Genomic DNA, 12879 nt, shown 5'->3' with positions numbered 1-12879 from the left:
CATGACTGAGCGACTTTCACTTTCACTTTCATCGAGTCTCAGGTTGGTCATTCTTTTTCACTTTTGAAAGACCATTGAAGAATCTATAGCAGGGGACAGTTATGTTGCAATTTTATTTTTGCTACAAACTGAAAACACTTTGGCACAGCTACTTAACCTATTTCTGTTTTCCTTAATACAAATAGAGCTTTCGGCTTAATCTAGTAATGTCGAATAGAGGAAAGCAAAAGAGCAGTGCCATTTTGTTAACTTTTTTTAAGTGGAGTCATATAATTTTTCAGTGATATTTGGAGACACAACTATCATATACATAAAAAAAAGAAAAAACCTGTCTACAAAAATACTGCTTATACATGCGATAGAACACTTTTTGTTGTTGCAAATTCAGCATATGAAGAAATAGCCCAATAAATGGAAACTTGAAACTAATAACATATTTGATTCTTCTCCACCCACCTTTGTGGGAGAGTAATTCTTAACCCTTGATCCCTTTGGAAAAGCACAGATAGAATTATTAAATTCCATCAAACCTTTCATAGTATTGTTAGTTTATAGAGCATATGACCACTTTGGACATTTAACAGTTTTTATCTGCACAGTATTCTTACATGATGAGAAATTTTCCTTGATATTTCTTAATTCTCAGAGATTCAACTGGGATGAGTCTTATGACATGACTGCCGCTGTACAAATGTAGAAAGAAACTTAGGCAGAAGAGGAACAGTTTCAACAAAAAAATACAGGATGTTTTATATTTTTTCTTTCAGTGAGTTATACCAATCATCCTGGAAGGAGAATTATAATCCAAAGGAGTGACAGTACTGTAAGTATTCATTTCATTATTTTTTATGTTGCTTTAATTCATACTTGACCAAGCAGTTAGAAAAGGCTGATTCTAGATACATTGATGAAACACATAAATAGGTATCTGTACACAAATACACAGTCATAGTTTAAAGCCCCAAATTTAACCCTTAATTTGATAATACCTGAGGCTTTTGCAAGAAATATGATGATGGCTCTCTTGTATATTTCTGGAGCAATAACTGCCTTTTATATTTTGGTTTATTTTTAATGCTAATTACAAAACTCAAAAATAAACATTTAAATATATTTAACAAGTATATATGGAGAAGGCAATGGCACCCCACTCCAGTACTCTTGCCTGGAAAATCCCATGGACGGAGGAACCTGGTAGGCTGCAGTCCATGAGGTAGCTAAGAGTTGGACACGACTAAGTGACTTCACTTTCACTTCTCACTTTCATGCCTTGGCGAAGGAAATGGAAACCCACTCCAGTGTTCTTGGCTGGAGAATCCCAGAGATGGGGGAGCCTGGTGGGCTGCCGTCTACAGGGTCGCACAGAGTCAGACACGACTGAAGTGACTTAGCAGCAGCAGCAGCAACAGCAACAAGTATATAAACTGAAATTAAAGCCTTTGAATAAGACCTGTTAACATAGAAGTAGACCGCTTTCAGCATTGTAGATATTTGGATATTGAGATCAAAATGGGAACCTGGTCCCTGGATAAGAGAACTTACTACTAAATTTTTCTTCACTTTTGAATAACACAGTAAGGTTCCATAAAAGATACTTTCAGAAACTAATACAATGAGATTCTCTAAGAGATACTTTCAGAATCATCACTTGGGTTGAAATTTGTTCTCACTGTATTTTAGCTCCGGATTTGATTTTAATATTTTCATTGGTTTGACCATTGCCTATGACAGAGCAAGTTGTATAGTTGGTACTGAATAAAAATAACACAGAGCAGAGTCACTTAAAGAATCTTTCATTTCAGATTATCCTAGTGCATAGGTTCACAATTAATTTGGAATCCCGACAGCATCTATCAGTTTGAATGTGTGGAACAGTACCAAAATGAACAAGTACCACATTCTTTGTATAAATGGAAAAATCTTATGTATTTCTTATAAATTATCACAGTTAGTGGTGATAATAGTAGTTTGGATAATGAATGACTTTCAATAAATTTACTCACTAAAAGATTCTGAGGAATATATAGTTTTATATATATATATAATGTTCATGTGACTACTGTATATCGCAGTCCAAATAGGTGTTAGAATGACATCCAGGCTCTTAAGATATCTTAAAATATTTACATGTTTACAAATCTCTCAAAACCAAATCAGGTTAAGCAGCTTAAAAAAGGCAGAATTGGGGAGAAGGGGAAAGAAGTGGTTAAAATTCTATTAGTCACAGCCTCTTGCTTCCAGTCTGTGAGTGTGGTAGTTTCTGAAAGCAGTGACGATTCCTCCGAATATCACTTTCATGCCTCAAGATAGTTCTTAATTCCTCCAGCAGCATCACTGGATACTTACCCCTCCAGAAGTATTGGGTTTTATTTAACAACAGTCGAGGTTTCAGGAAAAGCGTGGTTTTTTGTTTTTCCTTCCCCAAGCCAAACCAGAGTTTCTTTAAGTATCATTTATATGAGAACAAACACATAATCTTCCATCATTCCTCTCTCAACACCAAAAAGAAGTACTGATTGTTCTTAGAAAAGATTATTTTTTATTTAATGCAGTGAATAGTCAACATTACCAGTGAACCAAACATCTGAAATTTGATAGAATGAAACAGAGAAATCAGTCATCTGTTAATGGTTACTATCCACATCTGAGGTGGTAGAATATCAGGGTTGTAGACTTTGAGTAGACAATGTCAGCACACAAAGTATAATCAAAAGTTACTTCAAACAGATTATACTATCAGTAAACTTTCTATAATAACATCAGCTTCATGGAGAATAATGTCTTAGCAACAAATAATGATGGTATGCGGACGTAAGCATGTCATTATAAACATGATGCACTAAATAGCACATACTGAGGTCAAGGCCTTTCTGTAGAAAGGGAATTTAACATTCTTTTAAGCATAGTGTAATAAACAGATCAAAATAGTTCTATCATAAGAAATAGTATTTAACAACATAGCTTTAAAATAAAAATGCTTTAAAAATCAACTTTGGGATTAAATTTATTTTTAAAGTATCTTCTTTTAGAATGAAATATATATTTCTTGCTCTAGCTTTTCTGCATTTTTCCAGCATAACCCTCACCTTCACCCTATCCCAGTCCATTATTAATAAAGTAGTACAAAACACCTGTCTGCAGCAATTTCAACCAAGCTTAGTCCCCTACCAAGTCAGGGAAGTAAGACATCCTCACCAAGTTTTCTCTCTAGAGGTATACTCCCTTGATAGATCAGGAAGTTAGGTATAAAAACTACATGAGAGTCTTGGGAATGCAGTTTTTAAGTATAGATTCTATGGTAATAGTGAAACATTTTTAAAGGCAAACTTTCCCCTCCCCATAAGCAGTTTATTTTACAAAATAGGTTTTCATGCATTCTCATTTTCAAGAATGATTATTTTTTTCTAAAAATGAATGTAATGAGACACTGGCATATCACTTAGTACACTGCATTCTCCTCTACATTAAAATTCACACTAATAACAAAAATCATAAATGCATTAAAACATTTCAATAACCTAATGAGAAAGTACATACATTTTTTTCTGTGAAATACTTGAGTATTAAATATTTTTAAATGCACAGAGGCATAATCTGACATCAAAGCAATGTGAATTTAATTTGCTAGATTTTTGACAACTGAACTGGGTTGCTAATTTGTGACTTGGTACAAATTAATAGTGGTTGGTATAAAAATCCTTATAGGCAATCATTTATAAACATGGCAGTATTTTTTGTATCGTCTTGTAGACATTTTACAGTTTTAGATGGAATGATAGAAGATTTGGAAATTTTCTTTGTAGGATATCAGCGTATGGAAAATTCTCTTGTTGAGGTGACTATACTTTCATTCATTAGCTTAAAATCAGCCTAGTCATAGCTAAATAATGTGCACAGGAATGAATATCAGGATCTGAACCTATGTAAGTTGAAATGCATCTGTTCCATTATTTAAGTTCTGGGATTCCCTCCCTCCCTTTTGAAATGTATAAAACATAGAAAACTGTAATGGATTATTTTTCAGGTAAAAAATAGTCACATTAAAAAAAAAACTTTAAATTCAAATTGACATTTACATTTTATGTAGATTTAATAAGAGCACAGCTGAGCATTTAATCTAATATTCTAGTTTTTCCACTTGTAATTAGAGAAGTATGTATCTCCCAATGTTAACCATTCTTACATTTGTTGTTCCAGTGTTATATTATTATCCACAGCTAGCAAGGCTTTCAGGCAGCAATAGCTAAACCTTTATCAAATTGTTTCTGTACAATGGAAGTATATTTTCAAAGACATACGCCTTTGTACACTATTTACAAATTCTCTCAATCATGATAAAAAGGCAAAATAAATAAAAAACAGAAAGAAAGGAAGTGCTGCTGAGGCTGAAGTCTTTTTCTTTTATCCTCCCACACAGATGCTGGTCTCCCCAGTGCTGGGAGCTGGCTAGCCAAGATTGTTTTTCTTCCTTTTACATGGGCTATGAGAAGGATCTGGTTTCAGTTCTTGGTATTGCACCTGTTTAAACAGAGTTCAGAGAAAGGCTGGTCAGGTGGCCACTTTCTGGCAAAGGAAGGAAAAGCAAAGGAATTGAGAGACTGTGCTTGGGGGAAAAGTGCTCACTCTGGAAGCTGTATGAGACCTGCAGCTGGGATGCAGAAAACAACGGAAAGACAGGGCAAGAGTCAAGGGAAATCTCGCCAGAAACTAGACGAGAGCCCTGATAGGAACTTTGCTGACAGGCCAGGATCTCCACTACCCATACACATGTGAACCATCTCCATCTATTTTGCAGGGCCGAATAATGGTTCTTTGCAATTTATTATGTGCTTGTTTAATATAAGCTTCATCTCCATCCAGCCCACCTTCGGGTCAGATACCAAATCAAAGACTCAGCAGAAGCAAAGGAAAAAGGTACTGTTGCAACCCAGCTTCAATAGTTTGAATAAAAACATTTCTCATTTTACTCTGAAAATATTAAATGATTAATGGGCACTAGTTAACCTCAAAGGATTAAGATATGCCCCCATTTTAAAAAATCAGTTACTTTTGTATGGCTGAGTCAATCTGCTGTGCACCAGAAACTATCACAACGTTAACTGTCTGTATTCCAATATAAAATAAAAAGTTTTAGAAAAAAATCAGTTACTGTCCCCCCCACCCCTTTATTTATCTCTAAAATAGCCATCTTTAAAACTCACCTAATTCATGCAGTTTATTTAGGGAAGTGTTTTTCTCAGTGTCTGCTGCCACACTTTGCTTTCATCATCTAATATTCCTAATTCCTCCTTCAGGTAATGGTGACTTCCCTTCACAAACTCCAGCTGAATCTTCCTTGGAGGACTGCTCTCCCTCCCTGACACCCGGTAGGTTCTGTATGCAGTGCTCTCTCTATAAGTTTCTTGTTGGATAACACCTCAACTGGACTAATCCCTGAGTGGCAAAATCTTCTACAGGCTTTATTAACTTTACCTGGCTCTTCTAAGACCTTCAAAATTAAATGGATATGAACGTGAAAACCCAGTGCCATACTACATTAAAAATGATACAGGATTAAGAAATATTGGAGGTTTATCTCCAGACCATTGCAGTAAAATCACGTGAATATTTGGTTTCCCAGTGCATATAAAAGTTCTGTTTATGATGTATGGAAGTCTATTAAGTATGCAATAGCATTACATCTATAAAAGCAATACCTTAATTTAAAAGTGTTTCATTGCTAAAAAAAAAAATGCTAACCATCATCTGAACCTTCAGTAAGCATTAATCTTTTTACAACAGTAACATCAATGATTACAGGCCACCATAACAAATACAATAATGAAAAAGTTTGAAACATTTCAAGAATTACCAAAATGTGACACACAGACCCACAGTGAGCAAATACTGTTGGAAAAATGGTACCAATGGACTTGCTCAATACAGGGTGGCCACAGACCTTCAATTAGTAAAAAAGCAAATATTTTCTGAAGCCCAATAAAATGAATTATGCCTACAGTAATAGTTAATAAAATCTACATACCACTTGCACATCTGAAGGGACTCTGGAAAGGAAATCGAGTAGTTCATTGTTATCAATTGCATACGGATTCCGAAGCTTTTTTGTAAATTTATTGATTCCTGAAAAAGTAACAGATCAAATATTACTGAAACCTATACAGTTTGGAGTCTGAAGGTACATTTCTGGCAAAAAAGTATTGTTGGTGATTTGAAGATCTAGGTTAAGCTGCCTTGATTTTCAGCCTTGACTGACTGAACCAGAAAACCCAGTCTTCTCCCTCCCTTTTCTCCCTTCCTTCCACCTTCCAACTCAATGGCTGCTCTGTTTTTCTCTTTGTGCTTCAGTGGCTTCTTCCCAGCAGGAAAGGCTTTCTGTTTGGGAAACAAAGGGCACAAGCAGTGACCTATCTTGTCTTTCCCCTCAAATACTTAGAAGCTTTGTTGTAGTTTTTCATCTATGATAAAACTTATCTACCCTACATTTTGGATTGGGATTAAGGCAAGAAATCTGACTTACTGGTTCCCCATTTTCAACAGAGACACTTTTGGTGGTTTGTTTGTTTCTTTGTTTTTTCCCAGTGGTGGGGAAGTGTTCCTGTTTCACAAATAAATGTTCAAAAATGCATGACCTGGTATTTTGTTTTTTTAATTTTAAACTGACCTGGAATTAGAAAAGGTTTACCACCAGCTTTTTAAAAAAAACATAAAAAGCTTTGAAGATGACGACGCATAAGCATCGTAAACTCACCAACGTGGGATTTCTAGCTGCATATGGAGCTGCCTCTGAGAATAACCTGAAAACTGGCTGAGTGCTGTCTACACACCAACAACAAGAGAAGGCCCGCACTGAAGCAGGTAGGAGAGGCAGGGGCACAGTCTCACCATAAACTCCACTCCTAGCCTGACAACCCATAGTCAGGAGGGAGCTCTCTCTGAGGAGTGAGGGTTTGAACCTCCACATCAGGCTTCCTTGACTCTTAAGAATTGTACCTAGAGGGAGAAGCCCCCAAAACATCAAGCTTTTTTTCCTTCTAGTTTTGAGAAATAATTGACATATATCACTGTATAAGTTTTAAGGTGTACAACATGATGGTCTCATGTACACATAGAGTGAAATGATTATCCCAATAGGTTTAGTTCATATCCATCATCTCATATGTTGATAGATAACAGAATTTTTCTCTTTTTCTATAAGTTGGGGGGAGTGGTCTTTTGCTTTTTCCCAATTCACATATAAATTTCCCTCCCAATTTCACATATAAATGAAATCATATAGTTGTTTTTCTCTGACTTATTTCATTCAGCATAATGCCTTCAAATCCATTCATGTTGTCACAGATGGTAGGATTTCCTCGTCTTTTTATGGCTGAATAATATTTCATCATATACCGCTTCTTCATTCATCCGCCAGTAGATACTTAAGTTGTTTCCATGAATCAGTTATTGTAAATAATGCTTCTGTGAACATGGGGGTATAGATATCTTTTGGGGTTGGTCTTTGTGTTGCCCTTGGATAAATTCCCAGAAGTGTAATTCCTGGATCATATGGTAGTTCTATGTTTTTATTTTTAAGGCATCTCCATACTGTTTTCTGTAGTAGCTGTACCACTTTACATTCCCACCAACAGTGTATAAGGGTTCCCTTTTCTCTTCTTTTTAATAATGGCCATTCTAACAGCTATGAGATGCTATCTCATTGTGGTTTTAATTTGCATTTCCCTAGTGGCTAGGGTTATTGAGCATCTTTTCATGGACCTGCTGGCCATTCATACATATCTTTGGGAATATGTTTGTTCAGGTCCTTTGTCCATTTTTATGATGATTATTTTGCTCTTGGGTTATATGGGGCCTTTATTGGATATTAGCCCCTTATTATACATATGGTTTGCTAGTATTTTTTTTCCCATTCTGTAGATTGTCTTTTCACTTTGTTGATGGTTTCTTTTGCAATGCAGAGGCTTTTTGGCTTTATAGAGTCCCACTTGTTTGTTTTTAATTTTGTTGATTGTACTTTAGATGTGATTTGCAAAAACTGTTACCAAGATCCATGTCAGGGAACTTCTTAAAAAATGTTTTCTGCCAGAAGTTTCATTGTTTTAGGTCTTACAGTCCATTTCAAGTTATTATTTTTGATTAGTGTAACATAGGAGTCAAGTTTAATTTTTTACATGTGATTGTCCAGTTTTCCCAGCCCCATCTATTGAAAGGACTGTCTTTTCTCATTGAGTATTCTTGGCTCCCTGGTTAGATATATGTTTGGGGTTTTTCTAGGCTCTCAATTTTTGTCTCAAAACACATAGCTTTGAAAACCAACTTGCGTGTTCAGACTTACCCTCTCCAGGACCCAGCATGGAAATAGCTGATCCAGGGGCAACCAGACCTTTTGTGGGAAAGGATCATTGCTTGCCTCCAAGCTCTGAATGGAAGTCATTCAGGGAAGACATCTGATGTGAAACATTCAGGAGCCTGCCTACTTGGGGGACAGAGACTGGCAGCCAACTTTTTTCTTTTCTTTCCTGGCAGGAACCATCTCTCCCCAGCTACCTCACTCCAGCCAGTTGGTACTGTCTTCATGCCCACCCTCTGCCATGCTCCAGAGCACCAGCATCTCCTTGAGGGGAGCTGTCACACATCTGGTGCCCGAGGTTTAATGTCTATGAGGCAATTCAGGATGGCAGCCTAGGATCATGAATTCACCTCTTGGAGACAATCTTACCATAACCCCAGGCCCAGTGCAGCTACCCACCATCAGGAGGAAGCTCATAAACCCAGAGCTTCTCTCAGAGTAGCCAAGAGAGAAGTAGCTTTTGTATACCATGTAAGGCACCTCAGCTTTTAAGACCTTCACCTGAGAGATGAACCCTCAAGGCACCTGGCTTTCAAAACCAACAGGCTTGCAGCCATGGGACCCAGAAGCCTGTAGTGAAAGGAAAATGGCTCCTAAAGAGCTCATGAGTACTCACTCATCGCAGGACCCAGCACAGAAGTGCAACTCTCTGAAAGATGCCCAGGTTCAGTGTGAAGAAAGTCCATCAACTAATCTTCAGGTGTTGGCCAGAGAGGCAGGGACCTGCTGGGATACTCTCTGGGGATGGAAGCTGGTGAGTCCCATCTCTGAGCTCTGCCTGCACTGCACTTCAGAACACCAGTATCTCCTGGAGGGGAACTTTTACATCTGTCTGGTGTCCTGGGTTTTGTGGCTGCTACCCAGGGGGATACCCCTTGAGTGTTTGTTTGTTTGGCTCTGGAGGCTCTGGGACTTATATTCCTGGGTCTGTGGAACTGTGACATTTGGAGAGACAGTTCTTGGCAGACAACCACTCCCAGAGAACCAGACAGCAGACTGAGACACACTCCCAGTCTTTCTAAGAATGGGGCTATTTGCTTGTCCGGGAGCTTTGGCCTGAGTGGCAGGATTACTATCTGGCTCGCTTAGAGGAGCCTATGGAAGGGCTGTCAGGAGACAGTGGAGGCTGGAGGATGCAGTCGTTGCCTTCTCCAGCCGGCCAGCATCTCCCAGAGCCTTGTCTGGTGCCCCAGTGTTTGCAACTGCTCTCAGGAGGCACCCCTACATTGCCTAGTTCTGGTGGCCAGAGGGCCTGATGTTTGCAGGTTCTAAAGGACTGTGACCAATGGAGAAAAGAGTTCTGACACCCTCAGGGCACAGCAAAAAGTACAGACCAAGGAGCTTAGTCTCTCTGAAACAGGCCGGTAAGCTTATGGCTGCAGCCTGAGGGGCAGGCTTCTAATTAAACACACATCTAAGAGCTGACTGTGAACCCTCCAGACACCTCAGAGGGCATTCTTACACATGTCTTACACATGTGCCCCAGTTTTTGCAGCTGCCACCCAGGGGATACCCCTCAACCACCTGAGTCTGGAGGTCAGGGGAGCTGGTGTGCCTGGTTCCGCTAGAACTGTAACACTCAAGAGACAGGTCTCAGCAAGCTGCCCCCACCAGGGCACTGCACAAACAGGAGACTGAAATGCACCCCCAGTGTTTCTATGAAAGACTCCTACGTGCTTGTTCTGGAGCTTTGGCCTGAGGCACCACTTTCAGCTTTGGTACACATCTGAAGGCCTGTGGAGGGACTCTCAGGGAGCAGAGGCCAGGGGGTGCTGTCATTGTCACTCTCCCTCACCACAGCTCATCAGTTATCTCCCAGAAAGGAGCTTACAAACTAACCCAAAGCCCCAATTTTTGTGACTGTCACCCAGGGGACACCTCCAGATCCTCTGGCAGCCAGCTGGGCCTACATTTGCAGCCCCACTGTATGTATTTGCTTTAAAAGCTGCAGCCCAAAGGGCTGACTTTCAGTGAGCCTGAGTCTAGGTGCTGACTGAGCGCCTCCTGTTCGAGACACCCACAGGTCTTGGCACATCCTCAACTACTGAGAGCTAAGGCAAAGTTGGATAATAAGGTTCATCTTCTACACAAGACTGCTACTTCCAGGCTGGGAGAGGTGGCTCTTTCATCTAACACATAGGACCCTACATAGAGATTCAAGCAAAATGAGGGACATGTTTCAAATGGAAGAACAGGATAAACCTCAGGGGAAAAAGTCCTTAATGAAACAGATGTTATTTACCTGATAAGGAGTTCAAAGTCATGCTCATAAATATGCTCACCAAATTCAGAATAGTATGGATGAACACAGTGAGAACATCAATGAAGAAATAACAGATGAAGTACCAAATAGAAGACACAGAGCTGAAGCATAAAATAATATACTAGAGGGATTCAACAGCAAGCTAGATGAAAAAGAATACAAAGGATCAGTGAAACATGCTAACGTTTGCACTATAGGGAGTCATAGACAAGGAGAGAAAATAGGGCAGGAAATGTGTTTTAAGAAATAATGGCTGACAACTTCCCTAATCTGGGGAAGGAAACACGTACAGATCCAGGAAGCCTGGGGAGTTCCAAATAAGAGAAACCCAGAGACCCCCATCAAGCCATATAATTAAAATATGAAAAGTTAAAGACAGGTATAATGAAAGCATCAAGAGACTTAACAACTTTTCATATACAAGAGAATCTCCAGAAGACTGGCAGATTTTTGAGGAGAAACTTCACAGACCTGAAAGGAAAAGAAAAAAACTTCCAAACAAGAATACTCAGTTAAGCTATCCTTCAGAACTGAAAAATTGTTTTCCAGACAAGCAAAAGCCAAGAGTTTATCATCACTAAACTGGCCTTATGACAGATGTCAAAGAGATTTCTTTCAGCCAAAAAACTGCTATAAGTAGCAAGAAAACACATGAACGTGCAAATGTCACTAATAAAGGTAAATACATAATAAAATGTAGTGGATTAATCATTTATAAAACTATTATGACAATTAAACAACAAATATAGTAAAATTATAATAGGTATACACAGCATACTAATTTAAAGAAGGTAAAATGTAACATATGAAACATGGGAAACAGTAAAAATCTAGAACTTTCAAATGCATTCAAACTTAAGTTTTTATAAGTAAGCCTCACAGTAATCGTATAGCAAAAGCCGACAGTAGATATACAGAGCAATAATTACTTTAAATGAACTAAATTTTCCAATCCAAATACATAGAGTGGCTGAGTGAATTAAAAAAAACAAGCCTCTTCTATATGCTGCCTTTGAGAGATGAAGTCAGATGTGAGGACACATGAGACTAAACGTCAAGGGATGAAAAAAAAATATTCCATGCAAATGGAAATCCAAAGAAAGCAAGGGAAGCTATAACTTACATAAGACAGACTTTAAAACAATCCAAATTGGAAAGGAAGAAGTAAAACTGTCGCTGTTTGCAGATGACATGGCTTTATATATAGAAAATCCAAAACACTCCATCAAAAAACTGTAAGAACTAATAAATGAATTCAGTAAAGTTTCAGGATACAAAAGCAATGTATAAAATGCTATTGCATTTCTATATACTACAGTGTACTACCAGAGAAATTAATAAATTTAATCAAGAAAGTGAAAGACTTGTACACTGAAAATTGCAGGACACTGATGAAAGAAACTGAAGACCAAACAAATAAATGAGAAAGTATTCCCTGCTCAAGGATTATAAGAGTTAATATTGTTAAATGTCCATACTACCCATAGCCATCTACAACTTCAGTACAATTCCTTTCAAAATTCCAGTGGCATATTTTAATAGAAACAATCCCACAATTTGTATGGAACCACAAAAGTCCCCCAAATTGCCAAGGCAATACTAAAAAAGAATAAATCTGGAGCTATCACACTCCCTGCTTTCAAACTATATTACAGTCCTCTCATAACTAAATAGTATGGTATTGGCATAAAAACATGACATGGATCAGTGGAACAAGATAGCCCAGAAATAAACCCATGCATATATGGTCAATTGTTTACAACAAAGGAGCCAAGGATATACAATGGGGACAGTCTCCTCAATAAATTGATGTTGGGAAAATTGGATTGGCACAGCAAAAGAATGAAGCTGGACTATTATATCATTTATAAAAATTATTCAAAATGGACTGAAACCTGAATGAGAGACCTTTCATGAGAAACCTTTCATGAGAAACCATGAAACTCCTGGGAGAAAGCATAGGTGGTAACAGAATAAACAAATTGGACTGCATCAAGTTAAAAAGCCCAGCAAAGGAAGCCAACAAAATGAAAAGGAACCTACAGAATGGGAGAAAATATTTGCAAATCCTATATCTGATAAGGGAGTAATAGGCAAAATACATTAAAAACATACACAGCTGAATAGTCAAAAACTATAAACCAATTAAAAACTAGGCAAAGGATATGAATAGATGTTTTTCCAAAGAAGACAGATGGCCAACAGGTACATGAGATGCTCAGTATACCAATCATTAGGAAAAGCAAAATACAAACCACAATGAGATCCC

The 12879-nt window shown here is 38.1% G+C and overlaps 1 protein-coding gene and 1 long non-coding RNA gene across 11 annotated transcripts in view; one reads left to right on the top strand and one right to left on the bottom strand.

Annotated features, from left to right (window-relative positions):
- Window positions 42-11742, top strand: LOC108636336. 3 transcript variants are annotated; one of them, XR_001918262.1, is made up of 4 exons: window positions 42-823; window positions 5295-5366; window positions 6672-6855; window positions 8524-11742. It is a non-coding gene; the product is annotated as an uncharacterized LOC108636336 (long non-coding RNA). The 3 variants fall into 3 exon arrangements; XR_001918264.1 differs by lacking the exon at window positions 42-823 and adding an exon at window positions 4527-4914; XR_001918263.1 differs by lacking the exon at window positions 8524-11742 and having other exon boundaries at window positions 6672-7199.
- Window positions 3653-12879, bottom strand: part of MCTP1 (multiple C2 and transmembrane domain containing 1) — a 557812-nt gene continuing 548585 nt past the window's right edge. For all 8 annotated transcript variants that reach the window (XM_018050030.1, XM_018050036.1, XM_018050032.1 and 5 more), the window contains 2 exons: window positions 6023-6120; window positions 3653-4518 (listed from right to left, as the gene is read on the bottom strand). In XM_018050030.1, the coding sequence (XP_017905519.1) occupies window positions 4447-4518; window positions 6023-6120 (170 nt within the window). In that variant the 3' untranslated portion in view covers window positions 3653-4446. The remainder of the gene's footprint in view (window positions 4519-6022; window positions 6121-12879) is intronic.

Source organism: Capra hircus, chromosome 7 (assembly GCF_001704415.2).
Source record: "Capra hircus breed San Clemente chromosome 7, ASM170441v1, whole genome shotgun sequence".
NCBI lineage: Eukaryota > Metazoa > Chordata > Mammalia > Artiodactyla > Bovidae > Capra > Capra hircus.
Note: the sequence above shows the minus strand (reverse complement) of the source record. Positions and strands in the feature narration are given on the sequence as shown.